This window comes from Corvus moneduloides, chromosome 1 (genome assembly GCF_009650955.1).
Source record: "Corvus moneduloides isolate bCorMon1 chromosome 1, bCorMon1.pri, whole genome shotgun sequence".
Taxonomy (NCBI): Eukaryota; Metazoa; Chordata; class Aves; order Passeriformes; family Corvidae; genus Corvus; species Corvus moneduloides.
In genome coordinates, this window is record NC_045476.1 from 89,125,998 (window position 1) to 89,138,413 (window position 12,416).

Genomic DNA, 12,416 nt, shown 5'->3' on the forward strand with positions numbered 1-12,416 from the left:
AAATTCAGGAGATGGTAGACAAAAAAGTGTTAAAATCTCATAATTCTACCCTAGAAAAAAATTATAATCTGGATAGACTTTGACAGAGACTAGAAAGGGAATTGGATTTGTGTTAGGCTACACAGAAGGTGACAGAGCTGAAAATACAATCTGAGACTCTAAAGTGCTGCACGTGTAAGAAATTGAAATAACCCAGCAGCAAAATGTAAGAACTTAGTTACAATATTTTTACAACATTTGCTCATTCAAGCTGTTAAGGATACCACGATGCGATTATATTTTGGACTGTTGCAAAAAAAAAACCCCAAAACGTGTATTTACACATCACACATATTTTTGCAATGGTAATACAGTTGTCACAAAGAGTGATAGCAAACAAATAAAATATTATTGCATTAATTTCCCTGTAACAAATGTGTGATGACATATTTCTATACCATTCTGGAGGGGGGAGGGTCAACTTCCAAACACCCATGTTTTGGGATACTTGCTTTTTTATTTCAAACCATAAAAGAAAACCAGAATGGCCTGCATGGTTTACACTTTGCTGCTAATGTAATTCATTCAGATATTGTGTTCTATGCCTTTCCACATAGCTGGGAAAACAAAACTCAAGTGTTTGAAAATTTCCTTGTAACGATGTGAATCAGCACTGTAATTTCAAACAGAAAGGAAATGAGATCTGAAGCAAAGGCAAGGTGGGCACTTACGGCCCCGAGTTATCAACACGGTCTCCAGCACAAATCCAAAGCACGGCCCCTACCAGCTATTGTGACGCAAACTAACTCTTCCCCAGCCAAAACCAGCACAGCTCTCTTTAGGCCACTTCACCCATACGCGGTTTGGCAGAGCTCAACAAAGCGCAAGCCGCGAACTGCCAATTAGTCACTAATTACAAATATTGTTTGAAGTGCACACGCAGACCATCCAAAATCACGTTGTTAACTGCCCGTGCCGTTTCTCCTCGGCAAATGAAACAAACAGGGCGGGTCGCGCTACAAGAGCTGCCTCCGCTGCCCTCACGCCACACGAGAAGCCGCCTGTTGCGGGCGCCACGTCCCCGCCCGCCCGGCCAGGGCAGGGCCCGGCGCCCGGCGCGGCACCGCCCCCGCGGCGGCCACGTTAACAGGGCGGGAGCCGGGCCGTGCTCGCCGTGCTGTGCCGGGGTGCGGGCGCCTGGTGCGGGCGCGGGGCCGTTGGCACAGTAAAAATGTCTTCGCCTCCTAAAGAGAAAGCAGAGACGCGGGCCGGACACCCTCCTGCTGGTACGGCCGCCGGTTCCCGTCTCTCCGCTCTTTCTCTTGCCACGCCGGGGGACGGGACGGGGGGGCCGGGGCGGCTGCGGGCCGGCGGGGCCGGGCGCCGGTTCCCCGCCAAGTTCCCTCCTGTGCGCGCCGGGGCTGAGGAGGGCGAGGGCGGCCTCGGGCGGGTCCCGCCGCCGGGGGTGTGAGCCCCGGGAGGTTCGAGGCCCCGGGGATGCGAGCCCCGGTGGGTTTCCTCGCTCTCCGCTGCTCGGGCGCAGTGCAGCGCTCTGGCCGCGGGAGGTGCGCTGGGATCCCCTCCTGAGCCCTGGGCGGCCCCGGCCCTCCTTGCCCTCTGGCAGCCTTTCCCGGTGACGGGCGACGCTTCCTGCCCTGCCTCTCCCCGAGGAGCTCTCTGGATGCGGCCAAACCCTCATCGGGTGTGGGCAGCTTTGCGTTTCCAGGCTCCGACCCGGCAGGCAGACAGCGTTGTCTTCCCGAGCATCCCGCCCTCGAAAGGCGGCGGAGGCCTCCGGAACCCCCGCCTGGGGCTGGTGGTGGTGGGAAGGGGAGCGGAGCGGTCTCGGCCCCACGCAGCCTGCGGGGCTGTTCCAGCAGAGCGTACGCTGAGTGTGAACAGATACTGCAAACCAGGAGTGCTCTGTGCATCCATTTTGCCTGCGGGCGTCATGGTGTGAGTGCCAGAGCAGGCTGCGTGCCCCTGGCAGCGATCCTGGCAGGGTAGGAAACAGGTAAAGCTGCTTGAGAAGTGCCCAGCAAAGGACCTCCTTCGCTTTCCATCCCGCTGCTGTATGCGAGTGGGCGGTCAGGGTAGGAGTTGGGTGTCACCTCCAGTGGGACACTGGCCTGCCACTGTCTATAGGTGGCAGCTCTTCTCTGCACACAGGTGGGGTTCAGTTCGTGGCAGTATCGAAGTTGTTTTCCTTCATTTACTGTTAGTTTTGCTTCTTACAGTTTTCTTAAAGAAAGGGAACTTTGGTCCCTGCATCAGCAGCTTTACATATGTCGTCTAATGTTTCCCTGCGGAGTTGTTGGTGAGCTTTTTTTTTTTTTTTTTTGGCGTTTCAGTAAAAAATGCTGAAATTCTCAATTCCCAAGGTGGCTAGTTTTATTTTCAGCTGTTGAATCCTAATTGAGTTCTGTGCTCTTTAAAATGAGGACCTGAAATCCCTCTAAATAGAAGTGAAAAGTATTGGCTTTGCTTTGCATGGCAGATACAGTTCAGCAGTGCAGGTAAATCAGTCCCTTGGCTGAGCAGTCATTCCAGTCCTGCAGCCTCCTTCTTCATAGCATTAGCTCTTATCTGACTTCCTGTTGAGCTGCTTCAGGGAACAAACCAAAGCATCATTTTCCAATGTTGACAGCTTTTGTTGCCCGCTTCTCAACCTGGCTTGTCTTCAGGTACACATCAGCTCCAGAGTGGAGGGATCATTAAGATTTTGTATTGGTTTAGCTGTCTTCCAGCTACACAACTGATGAAACGAAGATGCTTTGTAACTGTTTTTTCTGATGTTGCTCCGTGTTTGAGAGTTTTGCTTCAAAATCCGTCTTTTGAAACTGGTGGGATTTTAAGACCTGAAGTGAGCCTCCCTAGGCCACATGAGAAACTAGCAATGCACAGTGTAAAAGCACAAGTGGATTACAGTACAGGTTTCCTTTGCAGTCAGAATATTTCAGTTTGGATTTTTTTCTTTGTAAAACATACGAACTGAAGAACACCTTCAACTATGTGCCATTTAAAATCATTGGCATCCCTGTCTTGGTTTCTTTTTTTTTTTTATTTTTTGTGAGCATGCACACAAAATTGAGCTTTGGAAGGAAGGCGATCACTGAGTCTGTCTTTGAGGCCAGGAGAAACTAATGCTTTACTGTATCTTCAGGTCGCTTTGGGAAGAAGATTTTTCTGAGCTGTTTGGCCCTTTGGTCTTTTAATGCTTGGAAAATCCACAAGAAATGTTTTGACTAGCAAGAGTGTATATTTACTCTAGTGGTTGAAGATAGGTTTTAATCTTCTATCTCAAGCTGGTTTAGATCCCTGAATATTAGAATAATGCAATAGGTCAGTCTGCAAACAAGTTTTAATAAAATGAAGTAAGAAATTCTTTAAAAAAATTAATACGGGGGAATTTTATTTATAAATAACAAGGCAAATTTCTATCAAAGAAAAGATGTGAATAGGGGATCTCTTCTAATAAATGGTTTAAAAGCTCAGGTTTTGCTGCATACAGCTCTATAAAGAGCACTACCTGCACTTACAGATGTGTCTTATCCTACTGAGTATGTTGGACATGTAAAAGTTAGGAAGGATTTGAGTCATCAAATTAAAAGCAAAATGATGAATCTGTTGTTTTTCAAGTGCACTGTTGGCCCTTGCTTACTGACTGCACTGCATTCCTCTCTGCATTGACCTTTCACATAGGGGGAAAAGGCGCTTGAAAGACAAAGGGTAATGAAATGGAAAGAAACCTCAAGACCTCAGGGAAGGAAGTGACTTTGACCTCCCTTCTGAAATTTAAGAGGGCCCTTACTTAATCTTTATTAAATCTATCACTGCCTATCAGTGAGATCAAGTGTGCCCATAATACATTGCTGAGTAGGTTTGTACAGTCCCTCTGAAGAGATCTGTGTAATTATGCTTTAGCTGTTCATCTAGTACATACTGTGGAGGGATAAAGGAAGGTGATTGTGTTAATAGTGTATTTATGAAGTTTTATGATAGGTTTGTGAAAATAGTTATGTGCTTTTTTTCTATTTTAAAAAAAATAGCTCTGAGCCAAGATTTCTGTGAAATGATGGCATATAGTAATTCCTGTTCTTACTTTGCTGAACACTAATGTATGCTCCCTTAATCTTGTATAAAAACATATTTTGTGTTTCCCTTTTCATACATCTTATCATTGTAATGGAATCTGTTATTACACAGTACATAAGGAATAAATTTTTGTGTTAATATTGAATACTATAGTCAAGAAAAAGGAAAACTGATAAGACTCTTGGTTGTACTCTGGATTTCTAAAAGTTCCTGTCTGGTTGCTGTGACGGGCAGGTGATTTGGGTTGAGCTGGAAGGTTTCCCTGGGAAGGACTGCACTCTGAACCAACTGGGGCTCAGGGTGTCCCTGACCTGTGGTGCTTCTCCAGGCACTTGGTACTTGCTCCAGCTCAGTGGGGTTTATTTCAGAATTCAGTCTCAGAAACAGTGAGGAGTCTAGCAGTAGGGGCAGGGAGGAAAAAGTAGAATGCTTCCCCACTCCAGATCAGCTTGAGTGGCAATTGATTAACACAGTTGTTTAATATTTCCAGAAGGAGTAGTCATACCCTTCTGAGGAACACGGGCTGGCATTCACGGGACTGACAAGGTAGTCCTGTCTGCCTCTTGAGGGGGGAGAGCATGACAGATGATAATTAAAATCCAAAACTTATATTCAGCAGTGAGGCAGATAGACTTGTTGGTCTTCTCAGTGTGCTGGCAAATGATCCCTTCTTTATTTCATGCTTTAGTCACCACTCCAGGGAGCCATTCCCTGTCCTCTCCTTCCTTAGCACCTGAGCTCTCTACTTGCTCTTCAGCACAGGAGCTGCTTTCTTCCTAATCCCAGCACAGTGTGGTTGACACCATCCACTTCTGGATACTGCTTTCTGACAGTGTTCTGGAAGGTGGTTTATCAGTTATTTAAATCCTTTGTTTTCAGGATAAGGAAATCTGATCTCTTTTAAGGGTGACTTCTAAGTGACAGAATCACCATGGTAAGCATCTGTCGAATTATGTAGTAAATGCTAGGCAAGTAGGAAATAGATGAATACTCGTAACTCCCAAGAAAATCTCACAAATGTTGAGTGGGTTTTTCATTACCTTGGTGGATGTAATCATTTCTTCTCTTGTCACACCCTGAGGTAGTGTAGCTTAGCTGATACCTTTTGAAAAGGAAGGTGAATTATGCTGCAAGGGTATTTATCATCTTAAGCTAAATCTCTTGAAACTGGATTGGGTACAAGCATGCTGTGTCATGGGTGGCAGATATGTATATCAGCTATATGTAGAGTGCTGTCTAATTATTTCACTTCTGGTCTCACAAATACACATGATATTGCAGCTGTTTGATGGATTCTTCTGCACAGTAACCTTGGATTGCTAAATATAATTAAATTATGCACCAAAGTTCTTTAAGCTGTCTATACTATGCCTGCTGGTATTAGTTCAAAAAATCAGATTTAAAATTCTAAGTTGCTGCATTAGTCACTATTATGCCTTTTTAGTTGTCTGGTTATTTGCTTTTTAATCCCTGTTAATTCTGCATACAGGCAAATCTGAACGTGTTAGCTGTGTATCTTTTCCAGTGACAGATAAAGAGAAAAGGAGTGGCTGGTGGCCTGATGATATGAGAGGGGAGACATTTTAGATCTAAAATAGCACTAAGTCTTCCGGTATTGTTTTTTCTAGTATTCTGTTAGATGTTGAAGGACATGGAAGTGTGTGTATTGTTCGGAGCTGCTGTTTGTAACCCTGGCAGATGTTGCTGTGGAGACAGCATCTTCCACAAAAAGTAATTTGAAATAAATAAGTAAAAAATTCTGATTGTGCAATGATGTTAAATTTAGAAATTAGTAAAATAAATTAATAATTTATAAATACATGTAAATAAAGCATAGCAGTACTTTGATTAACTGAGATGTTAAAACAAGACTGCACGTGACAGAACTCAGTGTTTGCTTTTGCAAACAAACTTAAATTTCTAAAGAGCTTGAATCAAAAAAGAATTACTTGGAATTTTAATTTTTGCTTCATTTTAGACAACAAAGAAATGTAGTTTTTTAACCTTTCTTTCCTTGTCCCATGTGAAATATTTCTCGCCAATTAAAGTTTTACGTTGCACAGAGAACACGTAATAGTGATTTGGGTTTGGGGTTTTTTTTAATGCATGATAAGATTACACAGTTTTGTAGGCTTTAAAAGATACTTGACTTTGCCTGTTGATTGCCTGTCTTTAGTTAATGACCTTTATTGAACTAGAAGTTTATCATTCAAATATCACTCTGATCTTAAAATTGTTTTTAAAAGACAGGGCCAAAGAGCTTTCACTTTCTTCTGGAGCAGGTCACTTTCTGTTTCCTGCTTTCCTCCACCCAGGCTGTAAAATTTATGCACAGCAGTGGCCTTTCCATTGCTGTCCTGGTTAAGAATTGGGAATTAGAGCTGTGTCTAGGCTTCTGGGATTAGCACTGAACTGCTGCGAGGTGCCCTGCTCCCTCTGTGGCAGGACGCAGGAGGGCTGTCAGAAGTACAGCCTCCTCTGTCGGTGCCAGCAAGCGCTTCAGCTTCTCCTGCGCGCTGCTCTGGCGTCCTGCTCGCTCCAGCTGTGGCATCTCAGGACGGGCTTACTGTGTCAAGGCACTGTGAAACACAAACCAATGTCTCTGTAAGTGGTTTTATTGACTTCTGACCACTATAGTGGTTTTCTGATGTGGTTGCTGATGGCAGTATAACCCATCCAATTAAGCTAACGAGATGCATCGTCTTATCCTGTGCTCTCCTGTAAGCGTGTGTAGCACTTGTTGAAGAAAAAGAAAAGTACACTATTGAACCAGAAAGCAGATCAAGAGCAGCCTGCCTGTTGCTCTGCTTAGTAGCTGCAGTGCTAAGCTTGGCTTGCTTCCTGTTTTATATTGCCCTTTGGAGTGGATAAGTGATGTACATAAGTGGATTTGCTTTCACTTCTTGTTTTGTGTTTCAAAGGGCTGGTTTCATGTTTGCATCATTTCTAAAACTTAAATGATGCAAGGATTTGAAATGTGGTAAATGCTCATATGTTTTGCAAAACAAAAAGCTCTGTTCTAAATGCAAGTTAACAGTCCTCCTAAATTTTGCTTTTATTACACTGTTCGTGAAGTACTTATTTGTATAAATGCTATTGTTACAGATGTAGCTTTTAACATGAAACGGCAAGTTAGTTTCTTTGGTTTGTGGCCTTTCGTGTAGTGTTACGCAAGTCATTGCCTCAGTTTCTTCTGACTGCTGCAAGTTAGTATGGGATAGAGGGAGAATTAAAACAGAATTGAGTTTTCTAAAATGTCACTGGAAGCAGGTGATAAAACGAGCTGCAGCTTCTCAGGTTAAGCAAAGATGGCATCACGTGAAAGAGAATGGAAGATGTGGTCCTGAAGTAGCATGTACTTAGGCTTGCGACTTTTTAACACTTTGGGCCCCCTTTTCAAACTGTGATTACTAGTAAACTACTATGCAGAGTATCAGGAGGGAAGCAGGGTGGGTCATCCACATTCTTCACTTAGCACTTACTTGACTGAGGTTTGTTGTTTACTGTTTAATTTTCGTTTCAGTGAAAGCTGGTGGGATGCGGATTGTGCAGAAACACCCACACAATTCTGATGCCAAAGAAGAAAAAGATAAGGATGACCAAGACTGGGAAACCAGCAGGTGAGCAGTTTGATTTGGTGCATGTGCTGCAGTGAATTTCCATGACCTTGAACCTTATCACCAGTTTGTTTTCCTTGTGACTAGCAGACCAAAGATACAGTGCTTTTTGTATCTTAAAGCAGTAGCAAGTTAGACAGTCCTTCAAGAGAATTGGGGAATTTGGGAATTTTCGTAGTGCTGAGCCTCCTTTAAGTGATCCTGCCGGCAAGAGAAGGCTGGAGAAAAAAGTACAATAAAAGTAAAACCTCAGCTTTCCTAAAATGTCTGAATTCAGAGTGTGCAGAAGCATGGAGGCTAGGCATATTTGGACACAAGTATTAGGCTGGCAGTCTGTATATGAGGTGGTCTTTCTGTGTGCAGGGTGATTCCTTTTACTCTTTGGCCCCTAATCCTGTGTCTGTCAGGTATTTGACAACATGGTGCTTTTGAAAAGACAAGAAAAAATAGATGGTACTAATATTATATCTTTTATTTTAGATAGGAATCTTACCAGTTTTGGTGGTGGAGGATATTAAGACTGCAGTTACTTAGCAGTTTTAACTAGATTTTTTGGATTACCGCTGTTTAGAAATGAAAGCAGGGAGGTTTGATGGACTGTAGCTGTTTTTCTGTTCATAGGAAAGCCACCTGGTTTTGTGCTGCTTTCCTCAGCTAGCTGTTTTTCTTTCCAGCCAAGACTATATTTACCTGTAATGTTTACCTACTAACTTAGGGCTTGGGTTTGTCTTTGCTATTTGCTCAAGTTAAAAAAAACAAACCAGAGAGCCATTCCTGTGCTTTGGTAAGTAGACTGAGATTATATTTATTTTACATGTAAAACAATGGTAATAAATAAGCATTGTGAAAATGTCCAGAAATAAACCCAAATGTGTTTATTTACTTGAATAGGAAACACCTTTATGAGAAGGGAAAAGTAATTTTAATTAATATATTCAAATACAAGGCAGGAGAATTAAAGTTTGTCCTTTCTTTATCAACCAAATTGGTCATCTTGTTGTTCTGCACTGTGGCACATAAGTTGAAAGAGTCTGTATTGCAGCCAAGTTTTGTCTAAAGTAAGAAATTGTATCTTGGGGTCAATTTAAACTTTGTTGGGATACATCCTTTTATTTGAGGTGTGTTGACCTTGGCTGGACAGCAGGTGTCCACCGAGCTGCTCTATTACTCCTCTACTCAGCAGGATGAGGAGGGAGAAAGTAAGATGAAAAAGCCACATGTGTCAAGATAAGGACAGTTTAATAAAGCAAAGGCCATGCATGGAAGCAGTGGAAAATAAAATATGTATTCACTATGTCCCATCAGCAGATGATGTCCATCACTTCCTGGGAAGCAAGGCATGTAGTGATTGCTCTGGAAGACAAACAGCATAGTAATGAGTTTTCCCTGCCTCCTCCTCCTTTCTCCTAGCTTTTACTGCTGAGCAGATGGTGTGGAATATCCCCTTGGTCAGTTGGGGTCAGCTGTCCTGGCTGTGTCCCCTCCCAAGATCTTGTCTACCCACTGCCTGCAGGTGAGGATAAAGTTGGAGAAGCAGCTTAGGTTCTGTGGAAGTGCTGCTCAGCAGTAGCCAAAACTGGTGTGTTTTAAGCACCTTTCTGGCTACCAGTGCAAAGCACAGCACTGAGGGCTGCTGTGGGGAGGATTTACCACTTCAAACAGAACCAGCACAGTGTTATATACCTGCTTATCCTTATCTTTCCTGGTCATGCCAGCCTCATGGTGAGGAGCCTCATTAGGATCCAAATGACAAGACTTCTTGTGCCTGTTCACATCTAAGCCTCTGTTACAACACAGCACCTGCTTTATTCCTTTCTTCAAACAAGGTTGTGTTTTCCCTCTTTCACTCAAATAGTGCAGGGGAAAGTTAAAATTTAACCTTGATATTTGTGGCTGTGTCTGCTGTAGCAGGTGCTGTGGCACAGTACAAGCACATCTGTAGGGGTAAACGGTGGGTGCTGAGGACTTCATGTTTACACTGTGTGTGTTTTGGAGATTAATTAGTTTGGTCATCTGGACTGAAGGACTGATCCTAGCTGGCATGTGTTAGGTGTCTCTCTGAACTGTGTGTGCCAGTTTAACATCATCTGGAGGGAATCTAGGTGAGGTGCCCTGAGACCAGTTCCCAGTGTGAAACAAAGCCTAGGCAGCTAGGCTAGAATGATAGGGAGAAAGGTGCACTCTTGATCTGTAGATGCTAACAGAAAACCCCTGTATGTTAATACTGTGAGCAAAGTTGATGGGTTTAAGACAGATGAGAAAGTTTAATGACTTCTAGAGCTACCTTATTAACTAGTGAAAAGTTAGCTGTTGCACCTCAAAATCCATTCCTTCGTCCACTTGATCAGTTGACTGTCAAAATATGCAGTTTGAGTGTGCCCTTTGCTTTGGTTTTCACGTAGAGGATACATTGTTGGTTTGTATTAGGCACTTGTACATACAGTTATTCTGAGTCTGTGTATTTATACTGAAAGCATTGAGCTGAACTATTTTATTTCTTTGATCTAATCCTCTTGAGAAAGAAAGCAGCAGGAGGGACATAAGGAGCATAGTTAGGTGGGAATTAATATGAATTATAACATAAAACCTAGGTTTGTTTATAAGTCAAGAGAAGTTGTTTTCCTGGTAGAACTGAGACCCTTTTGTGTATGTAAGGGAAAGGGTTTAATGTGTCTTTTGTAGGCTCCTGTGCGAATACTTGCACAGCTCTGGTGGCAGTACAAGCTGTAGATGTGAGCAAGAAGGTATTTAGTGGTAGACAGAACAAGCTAGTCAAAATTAAATTAGGTTTGCAGTGTGACAGCTGCTTTTGTGCTGGAAGGTGCAGTCCCCCAGAGTTTGTGTCTGCTCCAGATGATTCATGATTCTCTTTGAAAATCCTTGGATTTCTGGTGTGTGTGAGGGGTGGTTTATCAGAAGATGGGTTTGTCGGGAGGGGAGAAGTGAGCATTCTGTTCTGCTTTCTCCAGCACCAAAATATATATATACTTTTGGGGCTTAGTTAGCTGGTATTTTATGTCCCTTTGTTAAGCAGATGTGGAAACATCTGTGTTTTTAACTTGTCATGGTTTTAGCCTTTGCCATTTTAAGGTGGTATTGTTGATATGATGCAATCTCTACTCCCCATTGCATTCGAAGTCAAAAGAAGCAAACAGCCAGCCCTTCAGCAAATCTCTGTCAGCTGATACGGGCAGCTGCCAATGGTGAAAGAGAAAATAATAAAACAGAGAAGAGTAATTTGTGTGTGAAGAGGGAGGCTAGGATGACTGAGTCATTATTTTAATCTCATTGTAAACTTAGTTGAAGACAGATTAGTGGAACTGGCAGTAAATGGAAGCAGAAGAATTCAATCTCTCCCAGAGTTCTCATGGCCTCCCCATGATGGCACAAATCTTAGCAGTTGCTCAGCAAGAAAGCTTTCAGCTTCGGTTCATGGAACTATTTGTGGCTTTGGAGACAGCTGGCATTGTTTTTGCAGTGTGCTTGCAGAAAGAGACTTGGATCAATGTTTCCAGTCTTAGTGTAAACAAAGCTGACACAGGTAAACCCCTCTGATGTAGCTAACTGTGCTGTGATAAAGGTGACTTTAACATTCACCAGGTACATCTTCTTTGGTTTTTTTTGCCAGTTGTTTAGCAACTCGCAATCCAGTTACTGTAACTTACTCTGCAAAGTACTTTACTCAATTCTGTTTCCTAAAATAAAATTGTTATGACAACCTCCCATTTCATGAAATCATAGGGAGACTTGTCAGGATGGTGATTCATGTTCCTTTAAAACAATGTGTGGTAAGACTGTTCTACACAAATTTAAACTTTTCTTGCAGGGCAGGTCTCAGCCTTGAATTGTAGCAGAAATAATTTTATATGTCTGGTATAAATACCATATTCCTTTTTTAAGTAAAACTGTATGATTATATGGTGGAGAAGACTCAATGAAAGAAGGGAGGAGTTTGGTTTAGGTGAACTAAAGATACGTGTGGCATCCAAAGCCACTGGCACCCTGTGGTCAGGGTGTCAGTGTTAAACTATACTGTGATGTAGGATCCTCAGCCGATGTTTCAGGATGAGTCATTTTGATCATCCTGGTTAGAGCTAGGATGCTGGCTGGATGAACTTCTGTACTGATGAACTACTGATTTTTTTCTTAGGTTTTTGTAATTTCTTAACATTTGTGTTAGTTTGGTTTTTTTGGATATGGTTGCAGTTTTTATTGATTGACAGTCATACTGATTGCTGCTGGAAGGCTTTTTTTGTGGTGCTAGAAGAGGCTGAAACGTGTAAATAGAAGTACAGTTATGAATCAAACCCATCATTTTTCAGGACTGTATGTTGTCATAGAAAGTATTTTGAATAAATAGGCTACTCATAGTCCTGGGCTTTATTAAAAGCCCATTAATGCCTGCTTAACTGAGATTTGCAGTATCATGTGCATTCCTATGCCAGCAGCTGACTCTAGGCATGATAAATACTCCTGAAAGACAGATAATTTGAATTGAGAGCTGCTTGTTCAGTTTTGCACAAGAGATTCATTAATTGTTACTCTGGGATCTCAAGAAGAAGAAACTATAATTATCTATAGGATCTGGATTTAAAAAAATATTTAAAGCAAATATCTGGCTTGTTTTTAACAAACGGTAAACTGGAAAGGCTTTTATGTCTTAAAGGCTCTTTCCTTCTCTTTTGTTGTATTTCTGAAACAAAGTGGGTAATTACCATTATTTAA

At 42.5% G+C, this 12,416-nt stretch overlaps 1 protein-coding gene across 1 annotated transcript in view; it reads left to right on the forward strand.

The window, feature by feature from the left end:
- Positions 1-1,101: 1,101 nt before the first annotated feature.
- Positions 1,102-12,416, forward strand: part of DAP (death associated protein) — a 54,100-nt gene continuing 42,785 nt past the window's right edge. The window contains exons 1-2 of the mRNA XM_032117947.1: positions 1,102-1,265; positions 7,598-7,694. Of these exons, the coding sequence (XP_031973838.1) occupies positions 1,211-1,265; positions 7,598-7,694 (152 nt within the window). The 5' untranslated portion in view covers positions 1,102-1,210. The remainder of the gene's footprint in view (positions 1,266-7,597; positions 7,695-12,416) is intronic.